The sequence below is a fragment of the Carassius carassius genome, chromosome 15 (genome assembly GCF_963082965.1).
Source record: "Carassius carassius chromosome 15, fCarCar2.1, whole genome shotgun sequence".
Classification (NCBI taxonomy): domain Eukaryota; kingdom Metazoa; phylum Chordata; class Actinopteri; order Cypriniformes; family Cyprinidae; genus Carassius; species Carassius carassius.
This window is the reverse complement of record NC_081769.1, coordinates 11284368-11300079: the sequence shown is the minus strand read 5'-3', so window position 1 is coordinate 11300079 and position 15712 is coordinate 11284368. Positions and strand designations below refer to the sequence as shown.

The window sequence follows — 15712 nt, the reverse complement described above, 5'->3', positions numbered from 1 at the left end:
GTGTGTGTGTGTGTTGGTGGGGGTGGTGCAGGGCGGTAACATCCCTGCAGTGTTACATTGTGCCCTCTTGTGGATATGAACAGACATTATGTACAGACCATTCGATGCTAAGAACATTTTGTATCTTTTCTTACTTTTTGAGAAATATCTCTGCAAATGGGGAATGTTACAAATATGTTGGGATATTTAAACATTTAACCATGAGTAAAGTAAAGAAAAAAAAGAAAGTAAAGAAAAAAAAAGAAAGAAAAACAATAGGTATTTAATGTACAATATAAATCATGAGACCGTTTTCTACCTGCTGTCTCATAATGGTCTCCAGGCAACCATCTGGCCACAATGAGTCATATGACCAGTGTGTTTGATACGGCCCTTAGGACAGGAGGCAGCTGTATTCAAGAGACTCATAAAATAAGTTTATTATTATTAAAATTAACAATAGACGTCTGAGTTGGCACATGAAAAATAGATTGGACAAAACTGGAAAAATATAAATCTGAACAAAATGTTACTTACAAAATCTTTATGACACCGGCGATTTAATTGTAAAATTATATTGACATTAAAATCACTGTTCCTTACAAAAAAAATGCCCATTTATTATGGAATGCTTTTACAGAATATTGTCTAAAGCATTCAATTTCATTGCATTTATTTTGCCTGAATACTTAGACTGTGACCTGGGGCTCAGTATCTCTACATATAATTTGTGAAAACTGTAACACCAGCCTGCAGGGCAAGATGGATTTTAAATGCCAAATTTGATAAATGTTTTGGAAACTGAGGCACTTAAAAAAGATGTTGTGGGAATCTGTTGAATGAAAATGTTCAGGCTTTACATTAAGTGAACGGCATTACCAGAGAACACATATGCTTTCTGTTCATGCATGTCCACATGCCTGTCTCCCTTCTAATCCGATTTGATAGTTTCATGAGGTAGAAAACAAACAAAAAGGCTTTAAAAGCTCTAAAACACAATCATTGATGTCTATATTTATAAAACCCTCATGATAGTTTAGAAACACAAAAGATGAAAAAGTATATCAAAATATTAATAATGAAAACAATTAACAACATTTTTTTAATGCCTAACAGCTCTGATTTGGAGACTTTTGTCTGTGGATTATATTAAGCTAAAAACCTTAGTATATAAACATTAATGATATATTTATAATAATCCATAATTATTACATCAAAATCAAAGATCAATTTATTTTTAATATAAACATTTGAATTTTTTCATATCAGTATATCATCATGACTACATGACATGAAAACTTATTGTTTGGCACAAAAATGCTTAAAAGAATCAGTAGTGGTGCAAAACAAACATGTGCTTTTCAAACCAAGTGGCTTTCAAACTCTTAGGTTCAAAATTAGGATGCCACACAGATAATCTGCTGCTCACAAGCTGATGTGGAGATACATAGTTCTGCAGAAAGCCATGTGTGAAGAGTTTCTGACAGCATGTATCTCCATCATCACTCTTCAGCTTATTGTTTCACAGACATGAAGTATCTTCTGGTTGAAATCCTCTGGCTGGTCAGCATACACATAGTGTCCTGCGCCTCGTATGGCCTAAAACCAATGCATGTCAATAAGAAGTTTAATATTAGTACCGTACATAGGCACAGCCTAAGAATACCAAGAAACAATACAATATGTATCAGAAGAGGCATAATAAACTGTAGTTGATTCTTTTGAACCACTGCCACAGACTGTGATGTAAAACATTGCAATATGTTCACCTGGCTCTTTTTGCATAACTAACTTTCCCAATAACTTGAAGATTACTCAATGTCATTGCAGAACTGGACTAATTAGCTCCGTTATTGTGGTGAGAGGAGCCAGTCTGGAACACGAGCGCTTTCATTGTACAAAGACCTTTGTTTTTTGACTGTCAATTCAAACAATTACAAATTGTACTTGTACAAGACTGCCTGCTCCCAACTTTGTAATCTATTAGAAGTTTTGCAAAAATTCTCCAACATAGATTAAGAAGTTACTTGTGAAAGTTATTTCATCCAGTCAAAGCTCCCAATGTCGGTGAAATCCCATGTAAAGTCACGTTGACTTTTTAAAAAATCACCCCCTTTGCATCAGTGTTGCTCGTACACCAGTGGGTCTCAAAACAGTCTCAAAAATAGTATTTTACCTGCTTCAACCATCAATAATAGCCTCTTTGAAAATGAAAAGGGATCTTGATAAAAATAAACTCCAGTCACTCATTTTGGACAGAATGATCATTCAGAAGCATATGCAGAGTTTTAGGTGCTACACACAGCCAGGAGCAGCACTGTTTGGTTTTATCCTTATAACCTTATTAGGGCCTTTCGCACTGCAGGAACCTATTCATAGTACCAAAACTAATTGTGGAACTACACACTTTTGGGCATTTTCGCACCGCAGGAACTAGGTGCGACTTTAGTACTGGACTGCCTTTTTTGAGAACCAAATTAGCTCCTACTCTGGAGCAATGGCTTACTGGCACAACTGGTACGACCCGTGACGTAAGTAGACACTGATTGGCCAGATGCGTTCGAAAACGCCCTCACCCGCCATGATCTAAAACACTGTGTAACATACTGTAAACGTTGTGTCAACTTATTTTGCAAGTATGATGAACAGCGATAAATATTCGGACACTGAAGTGCAGGCACTTATAGCAAATGTAGCACTGCCAGATGTTGTTGGAGATTCTTAATCCTCCTTTCCGATCTTTAAATAGCTTTACGTATACGTCGACATTCCATGTCCATTATTGTGAAACTTGCGGACACAAAAAAAAAAAACACAGCTCCGATCACAGCATCCTTCCATCCTCATGTTGTTAACACTGATGAACATCGCTGTCGACTGGATTACATCACGTCCTAGTACACAACCCTTTAAATGGTACCGAGAAATAGTTTGTGCAAAATCGTCCAAGTACTTTAGTACTGTACATTTAGTTCTGGAACTAAAACGGTGCGAAAGGCCCTATTGTGACTAGGTGTGCCAAGCACATAGTTTAAAGCAATGCAAAAGTCTCTATGAGTGAGAGTGTGTGTTGAGCAGTGAATGGAGAACTCACAATGATCTCTACATGGGAGTTTGGCCTCATTTCTTTGATTGAATTGCCGGAGTGGCCATCTATGCTGGAGCGTGAGCCATAGATCACTGTAATAGGGATGTCGCTGTGAATCAGGCCAATTCTCTGCAGCATGGGCCTCTTTGCCCAGCCATACGGAATGGTCATGTTTTTAAAGGCTGTTTCACCGCTAAAAGATTTGAATCATAACACAGAAAGAACCATTATGGGTATTTCAACATTCACACACACATATATTGTATAAGGCCATTCACAACAAAAGCATAATGGAGATAGATAGATAGATAGATAGATAGATAGATAGATAGATAGATAGATAGATAGATAGATAGATAGATAGATAGATAGATAGATACCTTGGAATTTGGACATTAAGATGGTAAATATATTCTGTCACTCTGTTATCAGTAAATACAGCTGCAAATTTCTTTTTGAAGTCTGGTCTCAGAGTCTGCACAAGAGTAGGGCCTAGAGAACAATGTGAACACACATCTGTAAAAACTAAAAATTGAAAATCCACCTGAAATCGATCTATCCAAAAATGATGGATAACCCGTAAAATTTTCATCTTATCATCAATTCTTCACTTCATGTGTCGCATGTTCCTATAGTCAGTGACTAATGTCCAGCTCCATTCAGAATCCTACAGAACTCATCAGAAAGCTCTGCAGATTTCCAAGGAACTTGACGTCCATCACTCACAAAGTTCTAGGCACACACTACTCAAAATATTGAAGTGGAAAATGGAGGAACAATTTACTGTTAATAAATTTCCCAATTATTCATTTTATGTCTCCAGAATGTGTGTTTTCTGTTCGTAATGTTGATGCAATTACTGCCAATCCAACCAATATCAATTATTTTACATTCTCAGCATCTAGAGTACACAGACAAATAATATTATTAATTTCTTACGTAATTTTTAGGGAGACTTTAGGGAGAAAATAGACTTTTAGGGAGTCTATTTTAAACAGTTAAAAAGAAAAAAATAAATCTGCAGTTTAGTGTTCCTCCTTTATTATAAAGAAAAAAACATTCAGCCACTGCACATGACTATTGGGTTTTTTGTTAATCATTCTGGCTAATTTGATTATTGGTAGCTTTCAATTGCTAATAATAGCATCGTTATCATAGATCTGTTTAACTTTTTTAACTACTGTATGTTAACAGAACTATGCAGATTTACCTAAAAAAAAAATATTCTGTCTGGGCTTGCTTGTGATGTTAGAGGTTACGCTACTCCTAAAATACTGGGGACTTTCTGTGTGGGGATATTATATTTAAAGGGTTAGTTCACCCGAGAATGAAAATACCTCCATCTCAGTGTTTCCCACAGCCTTACACTATTTGTGGCAGCACTCCCTAACCACCATATATACACATATATGCAAAATCATTTTCTGCCAGCAGGAGGCGCTTTAAGAGCAGGAGAGATAGAAGTTTCTCCGGTAATGACTGTAAAGCAGCGCTGAGCTCATAAACACTGCCTTATCAAGCATAACATGCAAAATGAAATTAAAATTAAATCGAAAATTTTCTAAATACAGTCAGTTTCCTTCTGAAATACAGTGATATAAAAACACCTGCACTGGTTTTTGCTTCTGAAACGTGCAGTGCTCATGTTTATTCAATGAAGTCAAAGCCTTTTGGAAAATCTATTTGTGGCGGTCAGTTTTGATATTGTGGCGGCCCGCCACAAATAAATCAATGTGTGGGAAACCCTGCATCTTCTACTCACCCTCGAAGCAAGGTGTATGTGACTATCCTCTTTCAGAATAATCCAATCGAATAATTGAAGTTATATAAAAAATTGTCCTTGCTCTTCCAAGCCTTTCAATGAGGTAAGCGGGTATTTGTTGTCAACTGTTCAGTAGATGGGAAATAAAGTGCGCACATCTTTAATAAAACTTATTTCAAATGTAATAAAAACTTTTTTTCTCACTTCTGCTGACTGTTGGGAACTGGAAGACGTGCAGGTGGATGTTGTAGTTCCTCAGTGCTGTGTCGTTAGTGACGAGAACAGAGAGAAAACAAAAAACGCTGGTCACAAGGATTTGTATAGAAAAATTTCAGAGGATTTCGAAATAAGCCAAGAGGAGACTGGTTTTCCTTTGCTAAAGTAAGAAAACGTACTCGGTTACGAACGTAACCTTGGTTCCCTGAGATACGGAACGAGTACTGCGTATGGGTAAAAGCTCCTTTTTTCCTCGATACTGAAGCCTTTTCAATAACGCAGTGCAACTGCACTGCCATTAGTTTAATCTGTAAACTTTTTTAAACCAATGACAGCGCTGCGTAGCTGCGCGAGCCTGTGGCGATGCAGCGTGCAAAAGCCCGCCAAAATGGGCGGGGCGAATGGCAATATAAGCAGGCAACCATACAATAGAGGGACCATACATGCAGAGCCCAGAGTTCTGGCTGTGGATGCCAGATTGTCCTGTTCGCCTGAGAGAGGAGGTCCCGCCTTGGGGGGATCGGCCATGGGGCTTTCATGGAAAGCCTGAATAGCTCCGAGGACCAAACTTGGCTCCTCCAGAGTGGGGCCACCAGGAGGACTCTGTGCCTGTCTCGTCTGATGACCTGAGTTGCTTTCTGAGGCGAAGAGGTTGCCTCTGCCTTCCCGAAAATCTCCCAGATTTTGAGAACCGTCTGGGGATGGAGCATCCACTCGTCTGAAGGGACATTGCTCCGCGAAAGTATGTCTGCTCCCAGATTCGTTTTGCCAGGTATGTGTGTCGCCTTGAGCGATCGCAACCTGGGTAATGCCCATTCCAAGAGGCACTTTGCCAGTGCGCAGAGGTGGCTGGATGTAAGGCCGCCATGGTGATTTATGTAGGACACCACTGTCATGCTGTCCGACTGGACTAGGATGTGGCGCCCTTCCAGGATCGCCTGAAAGGATTGAAGGGCTCATTCTACTGCCAGCATCTCGAGGCAGTTGATATGGAGATGGCTTTCCTCGTGCGACACAGAGCCGAAGGCTGGTCTGCCCTCGCACAGAGCACCCCAACCCAGGTTGGACGCATCTGTTGAGAGCACCGTCCTTCTGGAAACCGCCTGTAGGGGTACTCCACAACTGAACCAAACAGGGTTCATCCAAGGCTACAGGGCTGCTAGACAGGCCTGGTTGACCCTGATGCAAAAGCGGCCGTGCCGCCAACATGAGGTGGGACCCGGAGTTTCAGCCAGTATTGCAGGGGCCCATTTGTAGGAGGCCGAGCTGTAAAACTGGGGAGGCGGAAGCCATCAGCCCTAGCATCCCCTGAAAGAACTTCAGAGGGAAACAGGCTTTGTTCCTGACGGAGGCCGTGAGCTGCTGAAGTACCAAAGCGCACTCTGGTGATATGACCGCCCTCATATTGACTGAGTCGAAAACCGCTCCCAGGAACGTAATACGTTGGCTGGGGAGCAGTGAGCTCTTGGCTAAATTGACCCTGAGTCCTAGGCACTCTAAGTGGCTCAGGAGCACGGATCTGTTGTGGTCTAGCTCGGTTCGTGACTGGGCTAGAATGAGCCAGTCGTCGAGATAGTTCAGAATGCGGATTCCCATCTGTCTCAGAGGGGAAAGCGCCTCGTTCATGCACTTCGTGAAGGTGCGGGGAGCTAGAGACAGCCCAAAGGGAAGGACTGTATATTGGTAAGCCACACCCTCGAACGCGAATCTCAAGAATCGTCTTTGATTGGGGGCTATCTGGATGTGAAAGTAAGAGTCTTTCAGGTCCAGCGAGAAGAACAAGTCCTCGGGGCAAATCTGCGTGAGGATCTGCTTCAATGTCAACATCCTGAACTTCCTTTTCATGAGGGAGAGGTTCAGGTGTCTGAGGTCTAAGATGGGTCTGAGACCGCCATCTTTCTTGGGGACAAGGAAATAACGGCTGTAGAACCCCGATCCGCTTTCTGAGGGAGGAACTATCTCTATGGCTCCCTTCCTTAACAGCGTCATCACTTCGGTGCAGAGGACCTGAGCGTCGTCCGGCTCTACCAAGGTGGGAATCACCCCGCGAAAACGCGGGGGTCTTCGGGCAAACTGCAGTGAGTAGCCGTGTTTTATTATCCCCAACACCCACTTGGACACTCCGGGGATGGCCTGCCAGGCCTCGGCCCGCGTGACAAGAGGCTGGATAGTGTCGGATGGCAGGCTGCTGATTAGGGGCCTGAACACTGACGAGTGTGGAAGAGGAAAACTGCTCTCTTTTTGAAAATGTGAAATATTTATTGTGTTTGCCATAACAATGGCGCTTTGCGTGGACACAACAACGGTGGGCCCAGGTCGCATAGCAGGCAGGCGCCTAGTGGGGCGAGCTGGGTGCTGCTCCTTAGGGGGCGCCGCCTGGGGGGTAGAAGGGACAGGTTTGCTCTGGTTCTGAGTCGGCGCAGTCCTGGGGCGACTCGGGGCAGAGGTGGAGCGTTTGGGCAGGAAGTGTCGCATGGCCTGGGACGACTTCTTTGCTGCAGTAGAGCGCTCTGTAAACCCTTCTACGGCTGGCCCGAAGAGACCGGATAGAGAGACTGGGGCATCGAGAAAGGCCACTTTGTCACTCTCCTTAATCTCTGTTAGGTTGAGCCAGACATGGCGCTCCAGCACAACCAACCTGGATCGTCCGATGGCCTGAGCCGTGGCTTTCGTGGCGCGCAGGGCCAAATCTGTGGTGCTGTGGAGGTCGCGAAAAGCAGGTTCACTAGGGCTAGACTCATCCAGGGAACGGAGAAGCTTTGCCTGGAACACTTGCAATATGGCCATGGTGTGTAGTGCTGAAGCGGCTTGGCCCGCAGAAGTGTAGGCTCTGCCAGCCATGGCTTTGTCATGGCATAGGTCGTCCTGCAGGGCGTGGAAGAACGGCCTCTCATGTTTTTCCACCCTACAGCCGGGGGGGGGGGTGAGCAGCCACGGCCTCGTCCAGGGGCGGCAATTGCTCATAGCCCTTCTCCTGAGAGCCGTCTACTGAGCTGAGAGCTGCAGAGGAAGTGCGTAGGCGGGCCGAGTTGGGGGCGCGCCACAACTTTTTCAGCTCATCATGAACCTCAAGAAAGAACAAGGCAGAGCGCTGGCGGGGGGCCTGGCGGCGTCCTGGCAGGTACCACTCGTCCAGCCTGCTGCATGTCGGCTCTTCAGGGGGGGCCCACTCCAGATGGAGTTCCTCAACGGCCTTGGAGAGGATGCGGAGAAGCTCGGCATCCATCCCAGCTCTGGCGTCGATGGGCTCTAGTGACGGCAAGTGGGTGGCCGAGGGACGCTGCTCTGGGCGTGAGAAGAGGACAGGGGACGGAGAGGGTGAGGCTGAGCTCCTCTTCCCCGCTAGTGATGTGTCGTTCGTGAACGAATCGTTCTTTTTGAACGAATCTTTTAGGTGAACAAATCGTTCTCGTTCACGTAATCCACTGACTCGTACTTCTCGTTCAGTGAAGTTCCTCCCTTCACAGCAGCGCGGTGCTATAAGCAGCGCATGCGCAGCTCAGTGAACCGGGTAACAACCATTTCATCCTGTCAAAGAATTACTCAACCTCGAGCCAATAGCCTTTGAGTATGAGATGTGACAGAGTATGTGATTTGTTGAATGTAGTGAACGAAAACGCCCTTAATGAACGAGTTTCATATGAGTCTGAACTAGATCTGGAGATCTTATCGTTCGTGAACGAAATGACTGAACTGGTACCCATGTCGTTCGTGAATGAAATGACTGAACTGGTACCCATGTCGTTCGTGAATGAAATGATTGAACTGATACACATGTCGTTCGTGAATGAGTTGGATGAGCTGATACATGTCGTTCGTGAATGAAATGACTGAACTGATACACATGTCGTTCGTGAATGAGTTGAATGAGCTGATACATGTCGTTCGTGAAATGAAATGAACTGGCACATAGCTTATCTCGTTCGTGAACGAAATGAATGAGAGTAAACCGGGTTAGTCTGCCATTTAGCATGTCAATCTCGCAAAAATGCAAAGCGCAGTTAAGTACTGTACTGTGCACATACGCTTGTTTTGATATTTAGCAACTCCACGTTTAATCCCCGATTTATGAATGTGAATATATAATATACAAACTGTCTGACCAAACAATTAAAATGCTAATTAGGCAAGAAAACCTTGTGCTTTGTTCATCTGAAAAACTTAATTAGACTTTATATATTGAATGTGATTATACACACATTTTAATAAAGCCAGATCAGTTTTTGTAACAAGTGAATACGTTCGTTGACTTAAGACATAACACATAATACACTCTTTTTTTGCCATCTGCTGGCTTATTTTGTGTAATACAAAGAAATGGTCACTGAAGGAATCAGTGAACGATTCTGAACGAATCATTTTGGTGAACGAACTGAAAATGAACGAATCTCTAAAAAGAATCATAATTTCCACCACTATTCCCCGCTGTTTTTTCCTGGCCGGCTCGCGGGAGGAAAAAGACGGGGGGGCGCGAGGGGCGCGATTGCTTTCATTAAAGAAAGCGATCCGCGAGCGCAGAGAGGCGAGACTCATGCTCTCACAAAAGCAGCATGAGGTCTCAGTGAGTGCAGCCTCAGCGTGGGGTTTACCCAGGCAGAAAACACATTCACCATGGCCATCATCATCATGCAGAGGGGCTCTGCATGTGCCACAGCTGTGGCGCGGCATGGCCACCGCCGGTAAAACGGTGTTAGAAACGCTCTTTTAGAGCGGTGAAAACCGCTGGAAAAAGCTCTTTTGTGATCGCCGGATGGCGGCAGGAGATCGCTGAGAAGCGGCCGGAAGCGGGCGGCCCGAGACCGGCGCTAAGAGCGGCTGTCCGCAAGAACGCCGGCGATGCAGGCGGTCGGCGGTCTCAGCTGGTCCGCTGTGGTGCCTCTTCGACGGCGAGAGCTCGTTCCAGGCGAAGGCGTTCAGCAAAGATCCAGCGAAGTGAAGTCATCGCTGAAGGAGTAAGATCTGATTTCCTCTGGCGATTGCCTGCTTATATAGCTATTCGCCACGCCCATTTTGGCGGGCTTTGGCGAGCTGCATTGCCACAGGCTCACGCAGCTACGCAGCGCTGTCATTGGTTTAAAAAAGTTAACAGATTAAACCAATGGCAGTGCAGTTGCACTGCGCTATTGAAAAGGCTTCAGTATCGAGGAAAAAAGGAGCTTTTCCCCATACGCAGTATGAGTGAAGTATCGAAAGGGAACTTTGTTTCCTTTGCTTCTACATTTCCCAGAGGTGCGCGCGTAACGCATATGTCTTCCATCTTCCGCTTGCATGTCTTCCGGTTTTTTGATAAATTTTGCGATTTCGATTTTAATCACGATTTTGACACACACAGGCATGCTTTACAGTCATAAATGCATTCAGTATAAATTTGAAACTTATTTCCAAAAGAAAACCAATGAGAGCTTTATCAAAAAGTTGTAAAATGTCTCTAGAAAAGACATAAGACAAAATAATCACCAAGTAAAGATGTCAAACAAAATCTAAATCTAGACATATGGCAAAAAAATCTAATAAAAAAAAATCTAATAAAACCCGTGTTCAGGGATTGTTTTTTTTTTGGCATGCATACATACAGTCGGCATCTAGTCATAGTTGGGGGCGTGGCGAGGGTGGAGTCGGCTTAGGGGAAAACACAGCGAAAATCATATGTATTTGAATGACAAAAACGCTCATTCTCAGAGACCCGTAGAACAACTGTAGCCTCTTTTAACTTTAATATTCATAAACACTAGTCCATATCGATATTTGATTCATTGTACAGCCCTACTGATGTATTCATTCAAAAATATCTAAATTCCGTGACGTTCTGCTTTACACAGCAAGTTCCAAGCGCCAAGGCGATGTTTTCCCCCACGGGCTAAATTCACATCTTGTGACGGGGCGTTTCCGGGGGCGTTCCCAGACCAACCGTCTGTATGTATTGGTCATAGACCTCACTGTAGCGGTGCCTCAGGTGTTATATGTTTTGCCCAATATATTTATTGCCCAAGGTTCACACGTACTCCGTCTGCAGTGCGTATACAGTAAGTTATGTGTACGCGGTTCAGAAGCAGCAACGAGAGCGCATTATTGTAACGCGAAAGCACATTAAAATAATGCACGCTAAACTATCCACTCGCACGCAGATTTCCTTTGCTTTGTTAACAAAACCAGATGCGCGTGCTCAGATCATAGACTGTATAAGGCTCAGATACACGCTGCCTTACAACGTGTCTCCTCTCGCTCAACCTGTGTCCTGTGCACTCACAACTCTCTCCGTGCTCATGCGCAAGATATTAAATCTTTTCGCACCTTTCTATTTATAACCTTTTCTGTTCTCATCTTTTTACCGCGTGCAGTGTGAACATTCTGGTCCGTTAACATGGGCTCAAAAAAAAAAAGGCTACGCATCACAGACAGTGTGTGAACCTGGAGTTATGCATATGCCCAGTCTGCTTTGTTCTCGCGCTCCACTTAGGTGTGCTGCATCTTGATTGGTTTAGATAACATACTACGGGAGGTCGGGGCTGCAGAAAATCATGCTATAAAGCGATTTAGAAATCACGCACACTCAAAGCGATTTTATTTCGATTAATCGCACAGCCCTACCCAACAGTCAGCAGAAGTGAGAATAAAAGTGTTTATTACATTTGAAATATGGATATTTATCTGACAAAAAACGCATGTATTTGCTACAGGGGGCCTTTATTCACTCTCTGAAGCAGTGTGAGGGACGTTTTATTAAAGATGCGTGAACTTTATTTCAAGTCTACTGAACAGTTGACAACAAACACTCACTTACCCCCATTGAAAGGCTTGGAAGAGCAAGGAGCAAGGCATGAGGTATGATAAGTGACATTCTCCAATTACTGATGGAATAATTTCAGTGAAATTACAAGCACAACATCTTGACTAAATCTGTCCCTGGGTTTCATTAATGGCAGTCTTTATCAAATGGTGTTCCACATCATTTAAGATTTACAAGCACATCTTGAGCCTCAAGCTATCATTTCTCTTTATCTCATTATTACATTTGATTTGCACTCTCAGATTAGAGTAAATCTTACCTAAAGGTCCAGCCAATCTGAGACCAGCGAGAGGGTTGAATGGGCTAAGCATTGCACCTATAGCTTTGATCCACACAGGAATGGGTCTATCTTGGTCTCCTGGGTCAGGACGCTCTGGAAAACCCCACGGTTCAACCAGAAGCAGGTGCTTTACTCTGGACAGTGCGTAAAAAGAATGACATGCTGTAATAAGTCAGTGGCATATTTTAATTGGATCACAACCACATTGAGAATTTATTTTTTTATTTTTTTATGGTCAACTTCCTGCAACTCTTTTTTTTTGGTAGTAATCAGCACACTTGTATTTAATATAAAAATAAAATATCTTAGTGAGTAAATATTTAAATATCTAAATATTGCTCAAACTTAAAGCAATTCTCTGTTGTGACTGTGTTGAAGTTCTTTCAATTACCATTGCATGAAAACGTGCATAAAATTCTGTTCCAATGTTCTAAGCTCTGCTGGAACCATTATTATAATGTTTACGATTAAAATGATGCAACAAACTTTCATCATTTAATATGACATTTGCAACTTTTAGTAAATTAATCAAATGTATTTTATTGTTTTATATTTAAGTAAGATCATGATAAGAATACTTCACTGCCGATGAGCTCTTTTTCTTCTCTTTAGTTACAAACCTGGTTGGGTATGTGATAGCATAGGATGCAGCCAGATATCCTCCTAAGTTATGTCCTAACATAATCATACTTTCCAGGCCCAGCTTCTCCCTCCACTGTTCGATGGACTGCACAAACTGGAGCTCAGCCTCCTGTGCTTCCGTGTTAAAGTGAGGTCTGGAGCTCTGTCCAAAGCCCGGCAGGTCGAAGGCATAAACAGGCCTCTGCTGTGAGAGAGAGTCCAGATTCAGCGCCCAGAGTCCCACACCGCCCCCAAATCCATGCAGCAGCACCAGAGGGGTCTTATTTTCCATTGGCCCCTTAAATACCAATGTCCACAGTGAGTTTTTGTCAGATATGTGGACAAACTGGCTGCAGAACTTGCTTGTGATGTCTGATAAGAATAAAAGGAAAAGAGAGGGAATCAGTAAGTTTCTCCTTTAGAGAGAACCAGACTTTTATTTACAGTATTTATTCTATTTTTTTAATCAATTAAAACTTCATTATCACTTCACTATTTTTGATCAAATAAATGCAGTCTTTGTGAGCAGAAGAGGCTTATTTCAAAAACATTAAAACCATCTTTAAAAATTGCTAACTATTTTTTTCTCTCTCTCTTTCAGATAGTAAATTATTGATAATATTTCTGTTGCTATATATATATATATATATATTTCTATTAAGCAGCGATGGTACCCTTGTGAAAAAATAAGTGTGCTTAATTGCTGTAAAAGTGTACTTTTTGTGTATTTCAGTTATTAAAAGTATACTTTTTTAAAAAGTGCACTTGCAGATAATATAATATAATTTAAATTAAATGTCGCTTAAGTGTATTTAAAGAGTACACTTTAATGACAATAGGTCTTAACATACTTAACAATTAAAATTTTGAAAGTTTAGATTTTGAAAAGATAGCCTTATTTTATCCACCTTTTTCCTGTGTTTTAAGTTATGGGAGGAACTTCTGTTTTGGGGAATTTCCACTCAGAAAGATAAGATTAAGATTGTCCTATTTTGTTAAAATTTAAAATTTTCAGAAGTTTGGAAAATAACATTATGTTTGGTATATTAATGTTACGTGATATAACAACAATATCTATAGAAAAGCTGTTTTCAGCTTGTTGCATTATTTTCCTCCTGATTATTTTCACGTTTCCTTTGTATTCCCCTGTAAGTAAACGAAAAAAGACAACATATACTGTACATTTGTGATCTGCTCTTTCGATTTAATTTACAATAAACCATGAATAATTCCCTGGAATCTTTCATATTTCTCCCTCCAGGTTTGTTTTGACACAGATGCTGTAAAATGTAATTGTTACAAAATATAGACATAAATTACCATAACGATATTATATATCACATTTGTAATATTGCTGTGGATAGAAGGAGGATCTCTAGGAGTTATTAGTGGTATGTTGAAAGTCATTTGTTAATGCTTTTACACTATTAAATTTGCTTTTAATGATTGATGGTTAAAGGGTAAGTAAAATAATGTCACCTCATTGTAACCCGTCTTTGAAAATGCTTATTATTACATTTATAGAGTGAACTTAAGGGGTCATGGGGTGTAGGACAAAGGTGGATAAATTGATACAAACAAAGGACACAGTGGCAGTTACTCACACTGCAGCATCTTCTCTTCTGCCTCCTTCAGTTGGCTCTGGGATGTTGGGCACCAGGAGGGCAGCCAGCCAGTGATCCACCATGAACTACAATACAATGAAATGTGAGCCTCTTTTTCTTATTGAGTAAGACATAGAATGCGGCTATATGTCCCAAAAATAAAGAGAAACCAAACCAAAACAGTGCTTTCCTAAACAACTGTTGCTATGCACTGTTAAACTGCCCTAAAGCATGATGTCATCAAGAGCAATGACAAATCGATGATATGGATTTGTCACTGAATCCTTTAAAATGTTTTGCCAATTTAAATAGTTAAATGCTATCACATTTATTTTGAGCTAAGAGACTTCTTTAATCACCTTGAATAAAATGTTGGGTTTGAAAAAAAAAGCACCTGTTGAATGAAAACACAGCAAAGAAAAGACTTCTGACCAAACAGTGCCACCAAAAACACTATTATGCCATTAGAGTTTCCTCAGAGAAAAAGGCAGCCTACTTATAGCACATTATTCGTTTTCTATAAGTGGAAGGGAATAGATTTGTTTAGATTTGTAGATCTGATTTAGAATATTGGTTCATATTACGTAGTCCTATATGTTGTTTATTAGGATTACATCGTTGTTTTGTATTAACATGAACACTGTAAAGCGACCAAAACATGCTCCTGGTACTGTAAATGATAATGGCATTTAGTAGTTAGTTTATGAATTACATTTGGACACATTTTACCTCAATGTCTTGTCCAAGAAACAGAAAACATTGTAGAAGAAACTACGAATACCAAGTAACATCAGTACACGCTGTGCCAGTCTAAAGCAAGAGAATGTAAAAGAGCTGTCAATCAAAGACACAACAATTACATTACAATGAATACAGGCAATTAATCATTTAGATAGATATTAATTAAAGTGTATTAAATTGTAACAATTATGACAATTTATAGAAGTAACACAGAACACATTAACAACAAACAACCTAATATTAGGTTTTATTGATCAACACTGTGTGTACTCTAAAAGGTTAGTTCACTTACAAGATGCAAACTAAAACGAATACAACTGACATGAACAACAACATTAACAACGCAAATATAACGTATTTCACACCATTTTCATTTTGAAGGGTTGTGTATTTAAATATGTGTTTAGAGGGTCCCACTTACCCAGTGCCCGGTAACACTGTCTCCTCAGCCATGTTTTCAATACTGTTGTTTGTTGTTCAACTTCAATGTCCGACTCGTGTGCGTTGTTCTAATGAGCCGAGTCTTTTGAGTGAATCAGTTGAACAGTTCAATTAGCAGTTAGCAGTTCAATGTCTATTGTAAATATGTAAACGATTTAAACATAAACGAAACTAACCTAAATACATGCTAAAC

The 15712-nt window shown here is 41.5% G+C and overlaps 1 protein-coding gene across 3 annotated transcripts; it reads right to left on the bottom strand.

Moving 5' to 3' along the window:
- Positions 1–389: 389 nt before the first annotated feature.
- Positions 390–15572, bottom strand: abhd5a (abhydrolase domain containing 5a). 3 transcript variants are annotated; one of them, XM_059567356.1, is made up of 8 exons: positions 15500–15572; positions 15067–15147; positions 14338–14423; positions 12733–13105; positions 12092–12246; positions 3448–3559; positions 3074–3260; positions 390–1578 (listed from the first exon to the last, which is right to left on the bottom strand). In XM_059567356.1, the coding sequence occupies exons 1-8, from the start codon at positions 15529–15531 to the stop codon at positions 1489–1491; spliced, it is 1116 nt and encodes a 371-aa protein (XP_059423339.1). In that variant the 5' UTR covers positions 15532–15572; the 3' UTR covers positions 390–1488. The 3 variants fall into 3 exon arrangements, with proteins under 3 accessions (XP_059423339.1, XP_059423338.1, XP_059423340.1); XM_059567355.1 differs by having other exon boundaries at positions 15067–15171; positions 15500–15546; XM_059567357.1 differs by lacking the exon at positions 15067–15147 and having other exon boundaries at positions 15500–15569.
- Positions 15573–15712: the final 140 nt, after the last annotated feature.